General features: G+C 42.4%; 1 protein-coding gene across 1 annotated transcript in view; it reads right to left on the reverse strand.

Annotated features, from left to right (window-relative positions):
• Nucleotides 1-15,881, reverse strand: part of LOC115079136 (adenylate cyclase type 10-like) — a 621,147-nt gene that overhangs the window by 143,594 nt on the left and 461,672 nt on the right. The window contains exon 27 of the mRNA XM_029582255.1: nucleotides 5,580-5,723. Within this exon, the coding sequence (XP_029438115.1) occupies nucleotides 5,580-5,723 (144 nt within the window). The remainder of the gene's footprint in view (nucleotides 1-5,579; nucleotides 5,724-15,881) is intronic.

Consider the following 15,881-nt stretch of genomic DNA (forward strand, 5'->3'; position numbering starts at 1 on the left):
TGTTATGGAGGAAGAGCTGACATGCTTTAGCAGTATCATGAATGTGCACAAAGAAGGAGAGGAAGGTATCAAAGATGACCCCAGGGTTATGGGCCGAGAAAACCAAGAGGATGAGAGCGCCATCCTCAAAGAGAGGGAAGAGAAGGGAAAAGAAGCTCCATCTTGGCCATGTTAAGGTCATCAACATGGAGGTTAACGTCCTCACGAATAAGGGTAGGGGGATATGGGTCAAGGAAGAAGGAAAGCCAAGAATCAGAGTCAGCAAGGAAAGTGGAGTGAGACAAGAGATGACAGCTACCCAGAGTGAAAGTAGTATGAAGAGAGGGATTACAAGGACCTCAAATGAAGTAAAGAAGTGGGCTTCGGATAGAAGGAGGGGTTGAAATCTGCAGGAAGAGAGTAATAGCCTGATATTGTTGCCACAGCCTGCCAAACATGCTGTAGAAGAGAAATAATATCCGAAATGACAGAAAGCAGCAAGAGAGACAGAATCTTCAGGGAAGAGCCAAGTCTCAGATAAGGCAAATAGATGGTGGGAAATGTAAATTTGCTTACCGTAAAAGGTGTTTTCCATAGATAGCAGGATGAATTAGCCATGGTCTGTGGTTGACGTCATATGAAAGCACTGAACGGAACTCTCTCTCCAAGCTAGAAGAGCTTGGACCTCTAATGAGCATGTGTGAGAATTCCCATGCAGGCGTTACCTCAGAGTCTCCTCAGTTTGTTCCAAAACTAATCGAATAGGAGAGTCTGCTATTCAGGGAGGATAGCAGGAAATTCATCCTGCTATCTACAGTAAACACTGTTTATAGTAAGCAAACTTGCTTTTTTCCATTGATAAGCAGGTCTGAATTAACCGTGATAAGCTCTTGAATTCAAGCCCCCAGGCTTAATTTCGTGTGGCCATTTGTGTAGGGGATAAACCCCTGGGTTCAAGCCCCCAGGTATAATCCCAGCAATTGTGTTTATATAAGATTAGCCCCCCAGGTCAGAGCCTCTGGGCAGGATACCAGTGTGCACAGTCTGAACCCATAAGAGAGGTACACCATGAAAGGCAGCTGAAAAATAGCAATTATTTCATAATCTAGAGAAAATATATTTGTTGGCAACCATAGATAAAGGACTGAAGGTTCCCCGCATTATATGGGACATCTTGCATGTGCTCAGTTTGATCATTTAAGAAGCTTTCAGAAAAGTACTCTGTCCTGGGCAGCTATTGGTGATATCACTCATATATCACTTTGGAAGATTTTATTGTAAGATCTAGAAAGCGATTCATAAATTTTATAAATACGTAAGTGGCGACTTATCCTGTTTGTTCTCAGAGAAAATGGCATAATCACTTCCTTTTTTTCTATTAGTTATGACTTTCCTATGCACCCTAGTATCCCTCTTGCTCTGGCCACCATCTTTTGCACTGTTTTGCTACCTTGAAACCTCTTGATGTGCTAGGGGCTTGACTTTAAGTCTGCTCCTCCCCAGTGGAAAGAGCAGAGGATTGTGTTTTCCTTTCAGGAAGTAAACACTCCACCAGATTCAGCTCTCAGCTTTAGTGCATGCACCTTCTATTTTTTTTTTTAAAGTAGCAAAGGGCCCAGGTTTATTTTTTCCCCTTCTGTTTTTGTGTATGCACATTTTTCTTGAAGTCTGTGAGATTTGGGATTGAATCCAGGGGTAACATATGACAAAACTGTGTGATGGGGAAGTCAATGTTAACTGGTTCTGAACAAGTCATACTGGTATTATTACTGCATTTACTACTGTTCTATTTACACTGCATAACAATTAACCATATTTGGCACTGCTTTTATTGTTGTGTATATGTTATTGTGCATTTGCTACTTATCTTGCTTTTTCAACTATTCATTCTTCTTACTCTACCACAAGTTCATAGTAAAACAGTTATATTGTCCTTTCCTGTGTGGTGATTTTATATGTTATCTGGTGTTCTTAATGAGCACCAAATATGGTATGGGGTGGGGATGCAAGCAATGGTTAACTGCCCCTCCCTTAGCCTTGGTAAACTAGGTGGGGTCACAAAAATAAGTAGCCATTATGATAGTTTTTTTTTAGCTTAGCATGCAGTTCTACTACACAAAGATCCTCCCACCCTACCAGTGCCCTCACTTTAACAAAGTCAATATCTCCATTACGGAAACTGAAAAAATGATGAGAAAAATCAACCCTGCACTTCATGACTTAGACACCATTCCCACCCGAGTACTTAAGGAAATTGCTTATCCATTAGCCCCAACAATTGCAGCAATCATCAACAAATCGCTCGAGGAAGGCGAGCTGCCTCCCAATTTAAAAATCGCCACTATCACACCTTTATTAAAGAAAAAAAACCTCAACCCAGATGACCTAAACAATTACCGCCCAATCTCTAACCTACCCTTTTTTGCCAAAATGATGGAGAAGGCGGTTCTGAAACAACTCAACGAACATCTAGGCGATAATAAAATACTTTATCCCACCCAATCTGGATTCAGGAAAAACCACAGTACCGAAACCCTCCTACTCAACCTTTCCAATACCATCCTAAGAGGATTCGACAACAAAAAAGGATACCTTCTGATTCTTTTGGACCTCTCTGCAGCCTTCGACACAGTGGACCACAATATACTTATTTCCAGTCTTGAATCCATTGGGCTAGTGGGTAAAACTCTTAATTGGTTTACATCTTTCCTTAAAAATAGATATTTCAAAGTCTCCTACAACAATATATCATCGAACCCTATCCCCCTCGAAACAGGTATGCCACAAGGATCAGCACTATCACCCATTTTATTCAACATCTACCTTATTCCTTTATGCCGTCTCCTATCAAGACTTGACATAACGTATTACATATACGCCGATGATATACAAATCCTCATTCCAATTTCCTCCTCCATAGAAGATGCAATGTCAAGAGCAGCCTCACACCTTGATGCAATCAGAAACTTGCTAATCCATCTCAAATTATGTTTAAATATGAACAAAACTGAATGTATCCTAATCGCCAGAAAAAACCCTGGACAAAAAACGATATCACCCTTCCATTTTGACAATACCCTCATCCAACTTAAAGAGAACATAAAAGACCTGGGCTTTTGGTTAGACAATGATCTAAACTACAAAAAACACATCTCTACAAGAATAAAAGAAGGCTTTCACAAACTACAAGTAATCAAACACCTAAAACCACTGCTTCACCCCCATGATTTCAAAACCGTCCTACAAGCCCTCATCTTTTCCGGTTTGGACTATTGCAACTCCCTCCTGATTGGCCTACCTAAAACATCCTTAAGACCCTTGCAGCTACTTCAGAATGCTGCTGCCAGAGTCCTAATGGGTAAAAGAAAATCTGATCACATTACACCTGTTCTTAACCAATTACAGTGGCTCCCAATAGAGAAAAGAATAGAATTCAAAGTTCTCTCAATACTTCACAAAGCAATCTATAAAGCCGACTACTCTGCCTTTGATGACATTATACTTATCCATTGCTCTCAACGCACAACAAGAACAACTAGTAAACTTCAACTAGTGATTCCCTCACTTCCACATGCCAAACTGTCCTCCACCAGAAACAGAGCCTTCTCCATCATTGGCCCAAAGTTATGGAATTCGTTACCTCATTACCTCACCGCTCAAGAAAACATAAAATCCTTCAAAAAAGACCTAAAAGCCTGGCTACTCAGCCAAACTCTTAAGGACAGCTGTCAATGATCTTAAATTATAATCCCATAGCCTGCTAACATTCAATCTCCCCCTTTGACAATCTCTCCTGATTCAAGCTACAGATGCCTCCTTTTATGATTTGAACTCAGATATTTCTGTTTACCTATTCAGTGTACCTATCCTGTGTACATCTTGTTCTGTTTATACTAGTATTATATGCCATTTCTCATTTTATTGTTAAATTTAAATTTTAAAATCTTTTAATGTAACAAGTTGTTATAAATGTAAACCAGAGTGAAGGCAACTCTGCTATACCTTGGTATATAAAAATGCTAAATAAATAAAATATTCTTGGAAGTCCAGGAGCCTGACTTTTACGTGACCTCTCTCTGACTTTGCTTTATATAAACCATTGCTTCTGATAATTACTGGAGCTGAAGTGACAACTCATTGGGGCATTAGAAACATTTTTCCCACTTATAGGTACCAGATCTAGTATCATTCCTTCCATTATCATTTGCTGAATGAGTGTCCCTGGAAAGAAATATAAGATCTCTCAATTTCTAGTGCTCTATAAAAGAACTAGGGCTTTTTTCTGCCAGTACTTAGTACCAGAACCTTTTATTTCCCTCTGCATCAGCCACTAGGAAATGACAGGAGGGAGGGGGCTGCATTAGGGAGCAGAGATGCTCTAATCTGCTCCAATCTGTTCTCTGCAGGGCACTGTGTGTGCACAGCACCAGTCCTGTGCGCCAAGACTAGGAATAATACAGAAAAGCACCAGAAGCTGGTAATTGTCTATACTATTAACCATTCTGTACCTTGTAATGTTAATTACTGTTACTAGCACTATTATGTATTTTTTCTCCTTTTAACAACTTTAAATATTATGTTGAAGAACACATGTACAAATGTTGTCAGGACAAAGTTTGCTGAATCTATATCTGAGAAAAGCACAATCTCTATCAAACTCCTTCCATCACTGGTGATTTTCCTGCCAGTGAGGTGGCAGAGAAGGGACCAGCAGGTAAAGGAGCTGCGCTCTTATACTTGCTGCCTGTGGGAAGGAGGATGGGAGGGAGATAATGCTGTGAGCAAGCCCTACAGCCAGTTGAAGGGAACAGGGCTACCTTGGGGAGAGGAGGAGGTCAGGGCACTGGTCAGTTGCCTTGATTCCCCCTGCCCTTCACCCCAAAGATGGCCCTGCATCTGAGTACTGGCACCTTTCTTTCTAAAACAAAATCACTGATAAAGACATTAGAACCTCCTTTTCCCTGCAGATACCACTTTTGAAATCAAGCAGATTATTAACTTTTCCAGTTTTATTACGTTTTACTTCAGATGAAGCATAATGATTATTTTTAGATATGTTTCTTGTTTAAGTTTCCAGTTCTTATCCTTCATATTTATTTCCTGCCTTATCTTCTTTCCAGCTTGTTGCAAGCTTCCAAGTTCTCTTCCCTGTTGATTGTAACTTTGACTCATTCCTACTTACTGTTTATCTTTCGTTTACTTGAATAGTTACCCCAGTTTTTTATTCTTGTTAATTGTAAACCGATCCGATATGGTTATTTACTATGAAGGTCGGTATATAAAACTGTTAAATAAAATAAATAAATAGAAATGCAGTACTGGATATTTTGTGATGAGTCATTGTCAGAGACAAGATGCTGGGCTTGATGGACCTTGGGGTCTGATTTACGGCACTTCTTATGTTCTTCTATGTATCTTACTATAACCTGTATTTCATACATTGTATTTTAAATTTAATTGTGCTGTATGTTGCTTTGATATGTTTTGGAGAGCAATAAATGAGATGATGGTAATTCAGTTTTTGAAATTCAGCATTTCTTGTATAAATGCATGGCATTGGCCCTACCCTACTATCTCGTTGCTATGATTAAACACGGTACCTCTCCCTTCAGCCCATAGAGGCAGGCCTTCTCAAACCGAGATATCTTCACTTTCTTCCTTTGCATCTCAGAAACAGAGGAATCATATTTGCTATTTTTCAGCACTTCTCTGAGCCTGGAAGCTTCATTCAGGAACAAGAGAGCCTCAAAAAAAAAAAAAAAGAATAAGAAAATTTATACCACAGGAGATTCATGGACCACACTGCACCTGTGTGACTACTAACCACAAGATACTCATGACCTCTAGTACATGTTAATGATTTCCAATATATGAAAAAAAGGCCATAGCATGCATTGTTCATGGTTGGTTTACACCACAGGAGCTTATAGTCAGCAGAACAATGGATCAATGACACCCTTTCAAAAAAAATAAACCTAGACACCGGAGTTCCCCAAGGCTCCGCTCTTTCAGCAATACTCTTCAACATCTACATGCTTCCGATATGTCACTTCCTCTCAAACCTTAAGCTGACCCACTTCATATATGCAGATGACATTCAAATACTAATCCCAATACAAAAATCTGTGGAAGAAACCTACATAAAAGCAGCCACTTACCTAAAAAAAATAAAACTGCGACATAGGAAAATGTGGGAGGGAGGTTCTGGAAGCCAAATTTAGGCTCTTAGGTAGAAAGCTTAAATCCAGAACCTCCAGGGTAGCATTCTCTGAAATGCTCCCTGTTCCACCTGCAGGTCACCAGAGGCAGGCAGAGCTCCGGAGTCTCAATGCGTGGATGAGACGATGGTGCAAGGAAGAGGGATTCAGTTTTGTTAGGAACTGGGGAACCTTTTGGGGAAGGGGGAGTCTCTTCTGAAGGGATGGGCTCCACCTTAACCAGGGTGGAACCAGACTGCTGGCGCTAACCTTTAAAAAGGAGATAGAGCAGCTTTTAAACTAGAACAAAGGGGAAAGCCGACAGTCGCTCAGCAGCGCATGGTTCGGAGAGAGGTATCTTTAAAGGATACTAATGATGCATTAGAATTAGGGCATCCCGACAGTGAGGTTCCAATAATTAGAAAAGTAGTCCAAGTGCCTGTAACTAAAAACTCACCTGAGCTAAAAAATTCTAACTTATCCCTATCAATTAAAAAGCAGAATGAAAATACAAACAAAAAACAAACTTTGAAATGTTTGTATGCTAATGCCAGAAGTCTAAGAAGTAAGATGGGAGAATTAGAATGTATAGCAGTAAATGATGACATAGACTTAATTGGCATCTCAGAGACATGGTGGAAAGAGGATAACCAATGGGACAGTGCTATACCGGGGTACAAATTATATCGCAATGACAGAGAGGAGCACTCGGGAGGAGGTGTGGCACTTTATGTCCGGGATGGCATAGAGTCCAACAGGATAAACATCCTGCATGAGACTAAATACAAAATTGAATCTTTATGGGTAGAAATCCCTTGTGTGTCGGGGAAGACTATAGTGATAGGGGTATACTACCGTCCACCTGGTCAAGATGGTGAGACGGACAGTGAAATGCTAAGAGAAATTAGGGAAGCTAACCAAATTGGTAGTGCAGTAATAATGGGAGACTTCAATTACCCCAATATAGACTATGTAAATGTATCATCGGGTCACGCTAGAGAGATAACGTTCCTGGATGGAATAAATGATAGCCTTATGGAGCAATTGGTTCCGGAACCGACGAGAGAGGGAGCAATTTTAGATCTAATTCTCAGTGGAGCACAGGACTTGGTGAGAGAGGTAACAGTGGTGGGGCCGCTTGGCAATAGTGATCATAATATGATCAAATTTGATTTAATGACTGGAAAAGGAACAGTGTGCAAATCCAAGGCTCTCATGCTAAACTTTCAAAAGGGAAACTTTGATAAAATGAGAAAAATTGTTAGAAAAAAACTGAAAGGAGCAGCTACAAAAGTAAAAAATGTCCAAGAGGCGTGGTCATTGTTAAAAAATACTATTCTAGAAGCACAGTCCAGATGTATTCCACACATTAAGAAAGGTGGAAAGAAGGCAAAACGATTACCGGCATGGTTAAAAGGGGAGGTGAAAGAAGCTATTTTAGCCAAAAGATCTTCATTCAAAAATTGGAAGAGGGATCCAACAGAAGAAAATAGGATAAAGCATAAACATTGGCAAGTTAAATGTAAGACATTGATAAGACTGGCTAAGAGAGAATTTGAAAAGAAGTTGGCTGTAGAGACAAAAACTCACAGTAAAAACTTTAAAAAATATATCCAAAGCAGAAAGCCTGTGAGGGAGTCAGTTGGACCGTTAGATGATCGAAGGGTTAAAGGGGCACTTAGAGAAGATAAGGCCATCACGGAAAGATTAAATGATTTCTTTGCTTCGGTGTTTACTGAAGAGGATGTTGGGGAGGTACCCGTAATGGAGAAGGTTTTCATGGGTAATGATTCAGATGGACTGAATCAAATCACGGTGAACCTAGAAGATGTGGTAGGCCTGATTGACAAACTGAAGAGTAGTAAATCACCTGGACCAGATGGTATACACCCCAGAGTTCTGAAGGAACTAAAAAATGAAATTTCAGACCTATTAATAAACATTTGTAACTTATCATTAAAATCATCCATTGTACATGAAGACTGGAGGATAGCAAATGTAACCCCAATATTTAAAAAGGGCTCCAGGGGCGATCCGGGAAACTACAGACCGGTTAGCCTGACTTCAGTGCCAGGAAAAATAGTGGAAAGTGTTCTAAACATCAAAATCACAGAACATATAGAAAGACATGGTTTAATGGAACAAAGTCAGCATGGCTTTACCCAGGGCAAGTCTTGCCTCACAAATCTGCTTCACTTTTTTGAAGGAGTTAATAAACATGTGGATAAAGGTAAACCGGTAGATATAGTATACTTGGATTTTCAGAAGGCGTTTGACAAAGTTCCTCATGAGAGGCTTCTAGGAAAAGTAAAAAGTCTTGGGATAGGTGGCGATGTCCTTTCATGGATTGCAAACTGGCTAAAAGACAGGAAACAGAGAGTAGGATTAAATGGGCAATTTTCTTAGTGGAAGGGAGTGGACAGTGGAGTGCCTCAGGGATCTGTATTGGGACCCTTACTTTTCAATATATTTATAAATGATTTGGAAAGAAATATGACGAGTGAGATAATCAAATTTGCAGATGACACAAAATTGTTCAGAGTAGTTAAATCACAAGCAGATTGTGATAAATTGCAGGAGGACCTTGTGAGGCTGGAAAATTGGACATCCAAATGGCAGATGAAATTTAATGTGGATAAGTGCAAGGTGATGCATATAGGGAAAAATAACCCATGCTATAATTACACAATGTTGGGTTCCATATTAGGTGCTACAACCCAAGAAAGAGATCTAGGTGTCATAGTGGATAACACATTGAAATTGTCGGTAAGGTGTACTGCGGCAGTCAAAAAAGCAAACAGAATGTTGGGAATTATTAGAAAGGGAATGGTGAATAAAACGGAAAATGTCATAATGCCTCTGTATCGCTCCATGGTGAGACCGCACCTTGAATACTGTGTACAATTCTGGTCGCCGCATCTCAAAAAAGATATAATTGCAATGGAGAAGGTACAGAGAAAGGCTACCAAAATGATAAGGGGAATGGAACAGCTCCCCTATGAGGAAAGACTAAAGAGGTTAGGACTTTTCAGCTTGGAGAAGAGACGACTGAGAGGGGATATGATAGAGGTATTTAAAATCATGAGAGGTCTAGAACAGGTAGATGTGAATCGGTTATTTACTCTTTCAGATAGTAGAAAGACTAGGGGGCACTCCATGAAGTTAGCATGGGGCACATTTAAAACGAATCGGAGAAAGTTCTTTTTTACTCAACGCACAATTAAACTCTGGAATTTGTTGCCAGAGGATGTGGTTAGTGCAGTTAGTATAGCTGTGTTTAAAAAAGGATTGGATAAGTTCTTGGAGGAGAAGTCCATTACCTGCTATTAAGTTCACTTAGAGAATAGCCACTGCCATTAGCAATGGTAACATGGAATAGACTTAGTTTTTGGGTACTTGCCAGGTTCTTATGGCCTGGATTGGCCACTGTTGGAAACAGGATGCTGGGCTTGAAGGACCCTTGGTCTGACCCAGTATGGCATTTTCTTATGTTCTTATGTTCAACATAAAACTAATCCTAAACTTTGATAAGACTGAAATAATCATACTGGATAGAAAGAACAACGCTCCCCAACTACCACCACTCAAACTAATGAACCATAAAGTGGCAATCTCTCCGGTTAATCATGCCTGAAACCTTGGAGTCATAATTGACAAGGAACTTTCCTTCAAGAACCACATCACAACTAAAATCAAAGATGGATATCACAAACTCCTAACACTATGTCAATTAAAACCTTTCCTCTCCCCAAACGACTTCAGATCAGTCCTTCAACTACTCATCTTCTCCAACCTAGACCACTGCAACTCCCTACTATTCAACTTACCCCTTAACCCAATCCGACCACTCCAAATCCTACAAAACGCAACTGCAAGAATACTCACTGGATCGAAAAAACATGATCACATTTCTCCTACACTTCACTGGCTCCCAATAAAATTCAGGATTGAATACAAAATTCTATCCATTGTACACAAAATAATATAAGAAAAACAAAAAAACTGGCTAAGCTCATCCATAAAACCGCATTCACCAAACAGAAACCTCAGATCAGCAAATAAAGGACTACTAAAGATTCCACCTGCTCGCTCTAAACAACTCACCTCAACTCAAAAGAGAGCAATTTCACTAGGAAGCTCTAAACTCTGGAACACCCTCCCAACCGAACTCTGAACACAACTTAAAAACTTTCAAAAAGGAACTAAAAATCTGGATGTTTACCAAAGCCTACCAACTCACCCAATGACTCTAAAACACCACTCCCCTTCTATTGACACTAAGCATAATTGTGGAACCAATATAAGAAAATAACATAACAATGAACCGAAACATGTACAGTCTAACCTACAAACTAAGTTTATAAAATGATAATATCTATGTAAAATGATAATATCCATGTTAACAACCATATGAATGAACCTTTTGAAAACTCTGTTAAACATTGAAACCTTGTAAACCGTTGTGATGGCAAAACCGAATGATGGTATATAAAACTCGACAAATAACTAAATAAACAAACAAACAAATAAATAAATAAACAAACACTTATTAGATTTAGAATATAGGGGTAATTTTCAATAGCATTTACACGCTTAAATGGGCTTTTCGAAAATTACTCTGGGGTTGCTTGCATTTAAACAATTTTGCATGTATTTTTATGCATACTTAAAAGGTGTTCCCCGGGCACAGTTGAGATGGGGAATTTACACACATACTTTTGATTTTTAAAAGTGGACGCCTAATGTTTGTATGAACATTTCAACCTGCTCCTCAGCAGATATAAATGCGTGTACCTATATCATGCAAAGGTACAGTGCAGTTGCTTACCTGTAACAGGTGTTTTCCCAGGACAGCAGGATATTAGTCCTCACATGTGGGTGACATCATCCAATGGAGCCCGGCACAGAAAACTTTTGTCAAAGTTTCTAGAAGCTTTGAGAAAAAAATAAAAGTTTCTAGAAGCTTTGACCAGCACACTGAGCATGCCCAGCATGCCGCTATCCGCATGTCCACGCGAGGCCCCCCTTAAATCTCATAACATAGATGAAAAATACGAGCGAAAAAATAAAACAAAGTGTAAGGACAACACAACTCCATGGGGAGGTGGGTGGGATTCCTGAGGACTTATATCCTGCAGTCCTAGGAGAACACCTGTTCCAGGTAAGCATCTGTGCTTTTCCTAGGACAAGCAAGATGGTGGTCCTCACATGTGAGTGAGTATAGAGCTCCAGACTGCCCCTTTCAACCAGAGAGACCAACAGCAGCTGAATAAAGTGCCAACAGGCACAACTGTGGCGCCATAGGTTGGTAGGGGACTGTCTGGTTTTCACAAGAAGCACAAACAGGAAGAGTAGGGTTCAGGTCTGGAACAGAGCAGGATGGATTGACCGAAGGCACTGTCCTGTTGCCCATCTTTGTCCAAGCAGTAATGAGCCACAAACATGTGAAGAGAACTCCAGGTTATGGCTCGGCAAATTTCGATGACAGGGACTGCACGCAAGTGAGCCTCAGACATCGCCATAGCCTGCACAGAATGAGCCTTTACTCTGCCGACTAGCGGAAGGCCTGACTGTGATGCAATCTGCCAGCCAGTTAGACAAGGTCTGTTTACCCACCGCCATTCCAGCCTGTTGGTATCAAAGGACACAAAGAGCTTAGTGGACTGCCTGTGTGATCTAAATAGAAAACCAAGGCCCTTTTGTAGTCCAAGGTATGAAGAGAACCCTGGGTGGAAATGAGCCCTTGGAAAGAAGGTGGGTAAAATGATGGACTGATTGAGATTGAAATCAGTCACAACCTTGGGCAGAAACTTAGGTTGCGTACATAAGGCCACATAGAAACATAGAAGTGACGGCAGAAGAAGACCAAACGGCCCATCCAGTCTGCCCAGCAAGCTTTCACACCTATTTGTTTTCATAATCTGTTACTCTGACCACTGAGGTCAGGGCCCTTATTGGTAACTTTTTGGTTCCAATTCCCTTCCACTCCCACCATCGATGCAGACAGCAGTGCTGGAGCTGCATCTAAGTGAAGTATCTAGCTAATTGGTTTGGGGTAGTAACCGCCGTAATAAGCAAGCTACTCCCGTTTGTTTACCCTGCATGTGCAATTCAACCATTGTTGGTTGTCTGAATAAAAATCCTCTTTACTTAATTCCCTCTGTTGCTGAAGCAGTGAGCTGCGCTGGATACTTATTCCAAGTCAAGCATCATGCTTAATTAATTCGGAGTAGTAGCCACCGTAACAAGCAGGCTACATCCATGCTTATTTGTTTACCCAGACTATGTAATTCATTCCTTGTTGGTTGATGCTGATATAAATCATCTTTTCTTCATTCTCTCTGCTGTTGAAGCAGAGAGCTATGTTGGATGTGCATTGCAAGTGAAGTATCAGGCTTAATTGATTTGGGGGTAGTAAGCGCCATAACAAGCCAGCTACTCCTATGCTTATCTGTTTACCCAGACTATGTAATTCATTCCTTGTTGGTTGATGCTGAATATAAATCATCTTTTCTTCATTTTCCCTGCCATTGAAGGAGAGAGCTATGCTGGATGTGCATTGAAAGTGAAGTATCAGGCTTATTTGATTTGGGGTAGTAACCGCCGTAACAAGCAAGCTACTCCCCCACTTTTTTCTGAATGCAAATCCTTTTTTCCACATTTCCTCTTGCCGTTGAAGCATAGAGCAATATTGGAGTTGCGTTAACTGTGTGTGTGTTTATTGAATAAGGATATTAATCTCCAGGTAGTAGCCATCATTCCCGCAAGCAAGCCACCCCTTGCCTCTTCTCTTCATTCACATCCTCTAGACTTTATTGGATCCACAGTGTTTATCCCACACCCTGTTGAAATCCTTCAGAGTTTTGGTCTTCACCACTTCCTCTGGAAGGGCATTCCAGGCATCCACCACCCTCTCCGTGAAGAAATACTTCCTGACATTGGTTCTGAGTCTTCCTCCCTGGAGTTTTAAATCGTGACCCCTGGTTCTGCTGATTTTTTTGCAACGGAAAAGGTTTGTCATTGTCTTTGGATCATTAAAACCTTTCAAGTATCTGAAAGTTTGAATCATATCACCCCTGCTCCTCCTTTCCTCCAGGGTGTACATATTTAGATTCTTCAATCTCTCCTCATAAGTCATCCTATGAAGACCTTCCACCTTTTTGGTCGCCCTTCTCTGGACCGCCTCCATCCTGTCTCTGTCCCTTCAGAGATACGGTCTCCAGAACTGAACACAGTACTCCAGGTGAGGCCTCACCAAGGACCTGTACAAGGGGATTATCACTTCCCTTTTCTTACTCGATATTCCTCTCTCTATGCAGCCCAGCATTCTTCTGGCTTTAGCTATTGCCTTGTCACATTGTTTTGCCGACTTCAGATCATTAGAGACTATCACTCCAAGGTCTCGCTCCTGCTCCGTACATATCAGCCCTACTCCCCCCATCGAATACAGTTCATTCGGATTTCCACACCCCATGTGCATGACTCTGCACTTCTTGGCATTGAATCTCAACTGCCATATCTTCGACCATTCTTCCAGCTTCCTTAAATCCCATCTCATTCTCTCCACTCCTTCCGGTGTGTCCACTCTGTTGCAGATCTTAGTGTCATCCACAAAAAGACAAACCTTACCTTCTATCCCGTCCGCAATGTCGCTCACATGATCGTGGAAGAACCTCGTATATGGCGGGTAGTTAACCAGAGCCGGAAGCTTACTGACTCTACAAGCCAAAAGCAATCACCACCAGGAATATAACTTTCCAGGTGAGGAACTTCAGATCGCAGGATTGCAGTGGCTCAAAGGGAGGGCACATGGGCTGTGCCAGGACAATGTTGAGGTCCCAAGACACAACAGTAGGCCAAAATGGGAGTTTCAGCTGGAGGAGGCCCTGCATGAAATGGCCAACTAAAAGCTGCACTGAAACTGGCGTGCCAGCGACACCCCAAGGGTATGCACTGATAGCGCTAAGGTGAACCCTGACTGAGCTGGTTTGAAGCCCAGACTCAGAGAGGTGCCACAGGTAGTCCAACAGCTGGGTAAAGGGACATGAGAAAGAATCCAAGCTATGTCCTGCATACCAGATGGAAAATTGTTTCCACTTTAAGCTGTAAAACTTCTGGTGGAAGACTTCTGAGACACCACCAGCACCTGGGAGAGACAGTCTGAGAGTGCAAAGGGCTGAAGGACTATGCGCTCTACTTCCAAGCCGTCAGAGTCAATGCTCGGAAGTTCGGATGGAGCAGGGTGCCCTGATTCTGCGAGATGAGATCAGGCACTGTCCCCAGCCAGATTGGGGGCCCTCACCGACAGGTCCTGCAGAAGCGGGAACCAGACATGTCGGGGCCAAAAAAGCAACACAAGGATCATGTTCTCTCTGTCCTGTTGAAGCTTTAGCAGTGTCTTCAAGAGGAGAGGTAGAGGAGGTATGTATACAGCAGCCCCCCCCCCAGTGGAGGGAGAAGACATCACAAGCTAGATGTCCACCCCTGACCACAGGAAGCAGAACCTGATCACTTTGTAGTTGTGTGGGGAGGCAAAGAGGTCCACATCTGGTGTACCCCACCGGTGAAAGAGCTCAGTCACTACCACCGGATTGAGAGACCATTTGTGTGGCTAGAAGGACCGACAAGCGATCCACCAGCATGTCGAGATGTTCCAGCAGGTATGTCACTTGCAGAAACATCCCCTGTGACAGGGCCCAGGTCCACACTTGCACCGCCTCGTGAAAGAGAAGTAACGAGCCTGTGTCGCCCTGCTTGTTGATATACCACATCACTACTAGGTTGTCCAACCGGATCATGACTTCCTTGTGCGACAACCAGTCTCTGAACATACAAGGCATAACAGATTGCCTGAAGCTCCAGGAAGTCTATCTGACAGTGGGCTTCAGAGGCGGTCCACAGACCCTGTGTGTGGATGCCATCCACATGGGCTTCCCAGCCCTGAAGAGAGGTGTCAGTGGTGAGGATCATCTGAGGCAGTGCAGTTTGGAAGGGAAGTCCCCTGTCCAAGTTGGAGAGGTCTTCCCACCAGGCAGACACTCGAAGGGGTTCCGTGACTGCAATGTGAATCTTGGGGTCCTGGGAGGCCTGTTGCCATTGCGATCGCAAGGTCCACTGAGCCTTTTGCATGCACAGGCGGGCGAGAGGGGTGACATGGATGTAAGCTGCCATGTGGCCTAGCAGACTGAGCAGAAGGTGAGTGGATATCTGCCAGCTGTTGCAGACAAAGGCTGACAAGTGAGGCGAGGGCGAGACCCTGATCCCAGGGCAGAAATGCTTTTGCCTGTGTTGTGTCCAGCCTGGCCCCTATGAAGTCCAGCTGAGGAGATGGGCAGAAGTGAGACTTGGGGTAGTTGATAACAAACCCCAAGGCCTGTAGCATCTGCACTGTCAGGGCTAGAGTGCTCAGGGCCCATGTGTGGGAATCGCTCTTGACCAACCAGTCATCCAAGTACGGGAAAACATGCACCACCTGACGTCTGAGATTGTTCGCCACCACCACCAGGCATTTGGTGAAGACACGGGAGGCTGAAGCCAACCCAAAAGGCAGCACCCTATACTGGTAATGGGCATTCCCAACTACGAAGTGGAGATACTTTCTGTAGTTGGGAAAAATGGCTTTGTATGCGTAAGCCTCCTTGAGGTCAAGGGAACAAAGCCAGTCTCCTCTTTTGAGAAGGAGAATCAGCATGCCCTGAGAGACCA

This window comes from Rhinatrema bivittatum, chromosome 17 (genome assembly GCF_901001135.1).
Source record: "Rhinatrema bivittatum chromosome 17, aRhiBiv1.1, whole genome shotgun sequence".
Taxonomy (NCBI): domain Eukaryota; kingdom Metazoa; phylum Chordata; class Amphibia; order Gymnophiona; family Rhinatrematidae; genus Rhinatrema; species Rhinatrema bivittatum.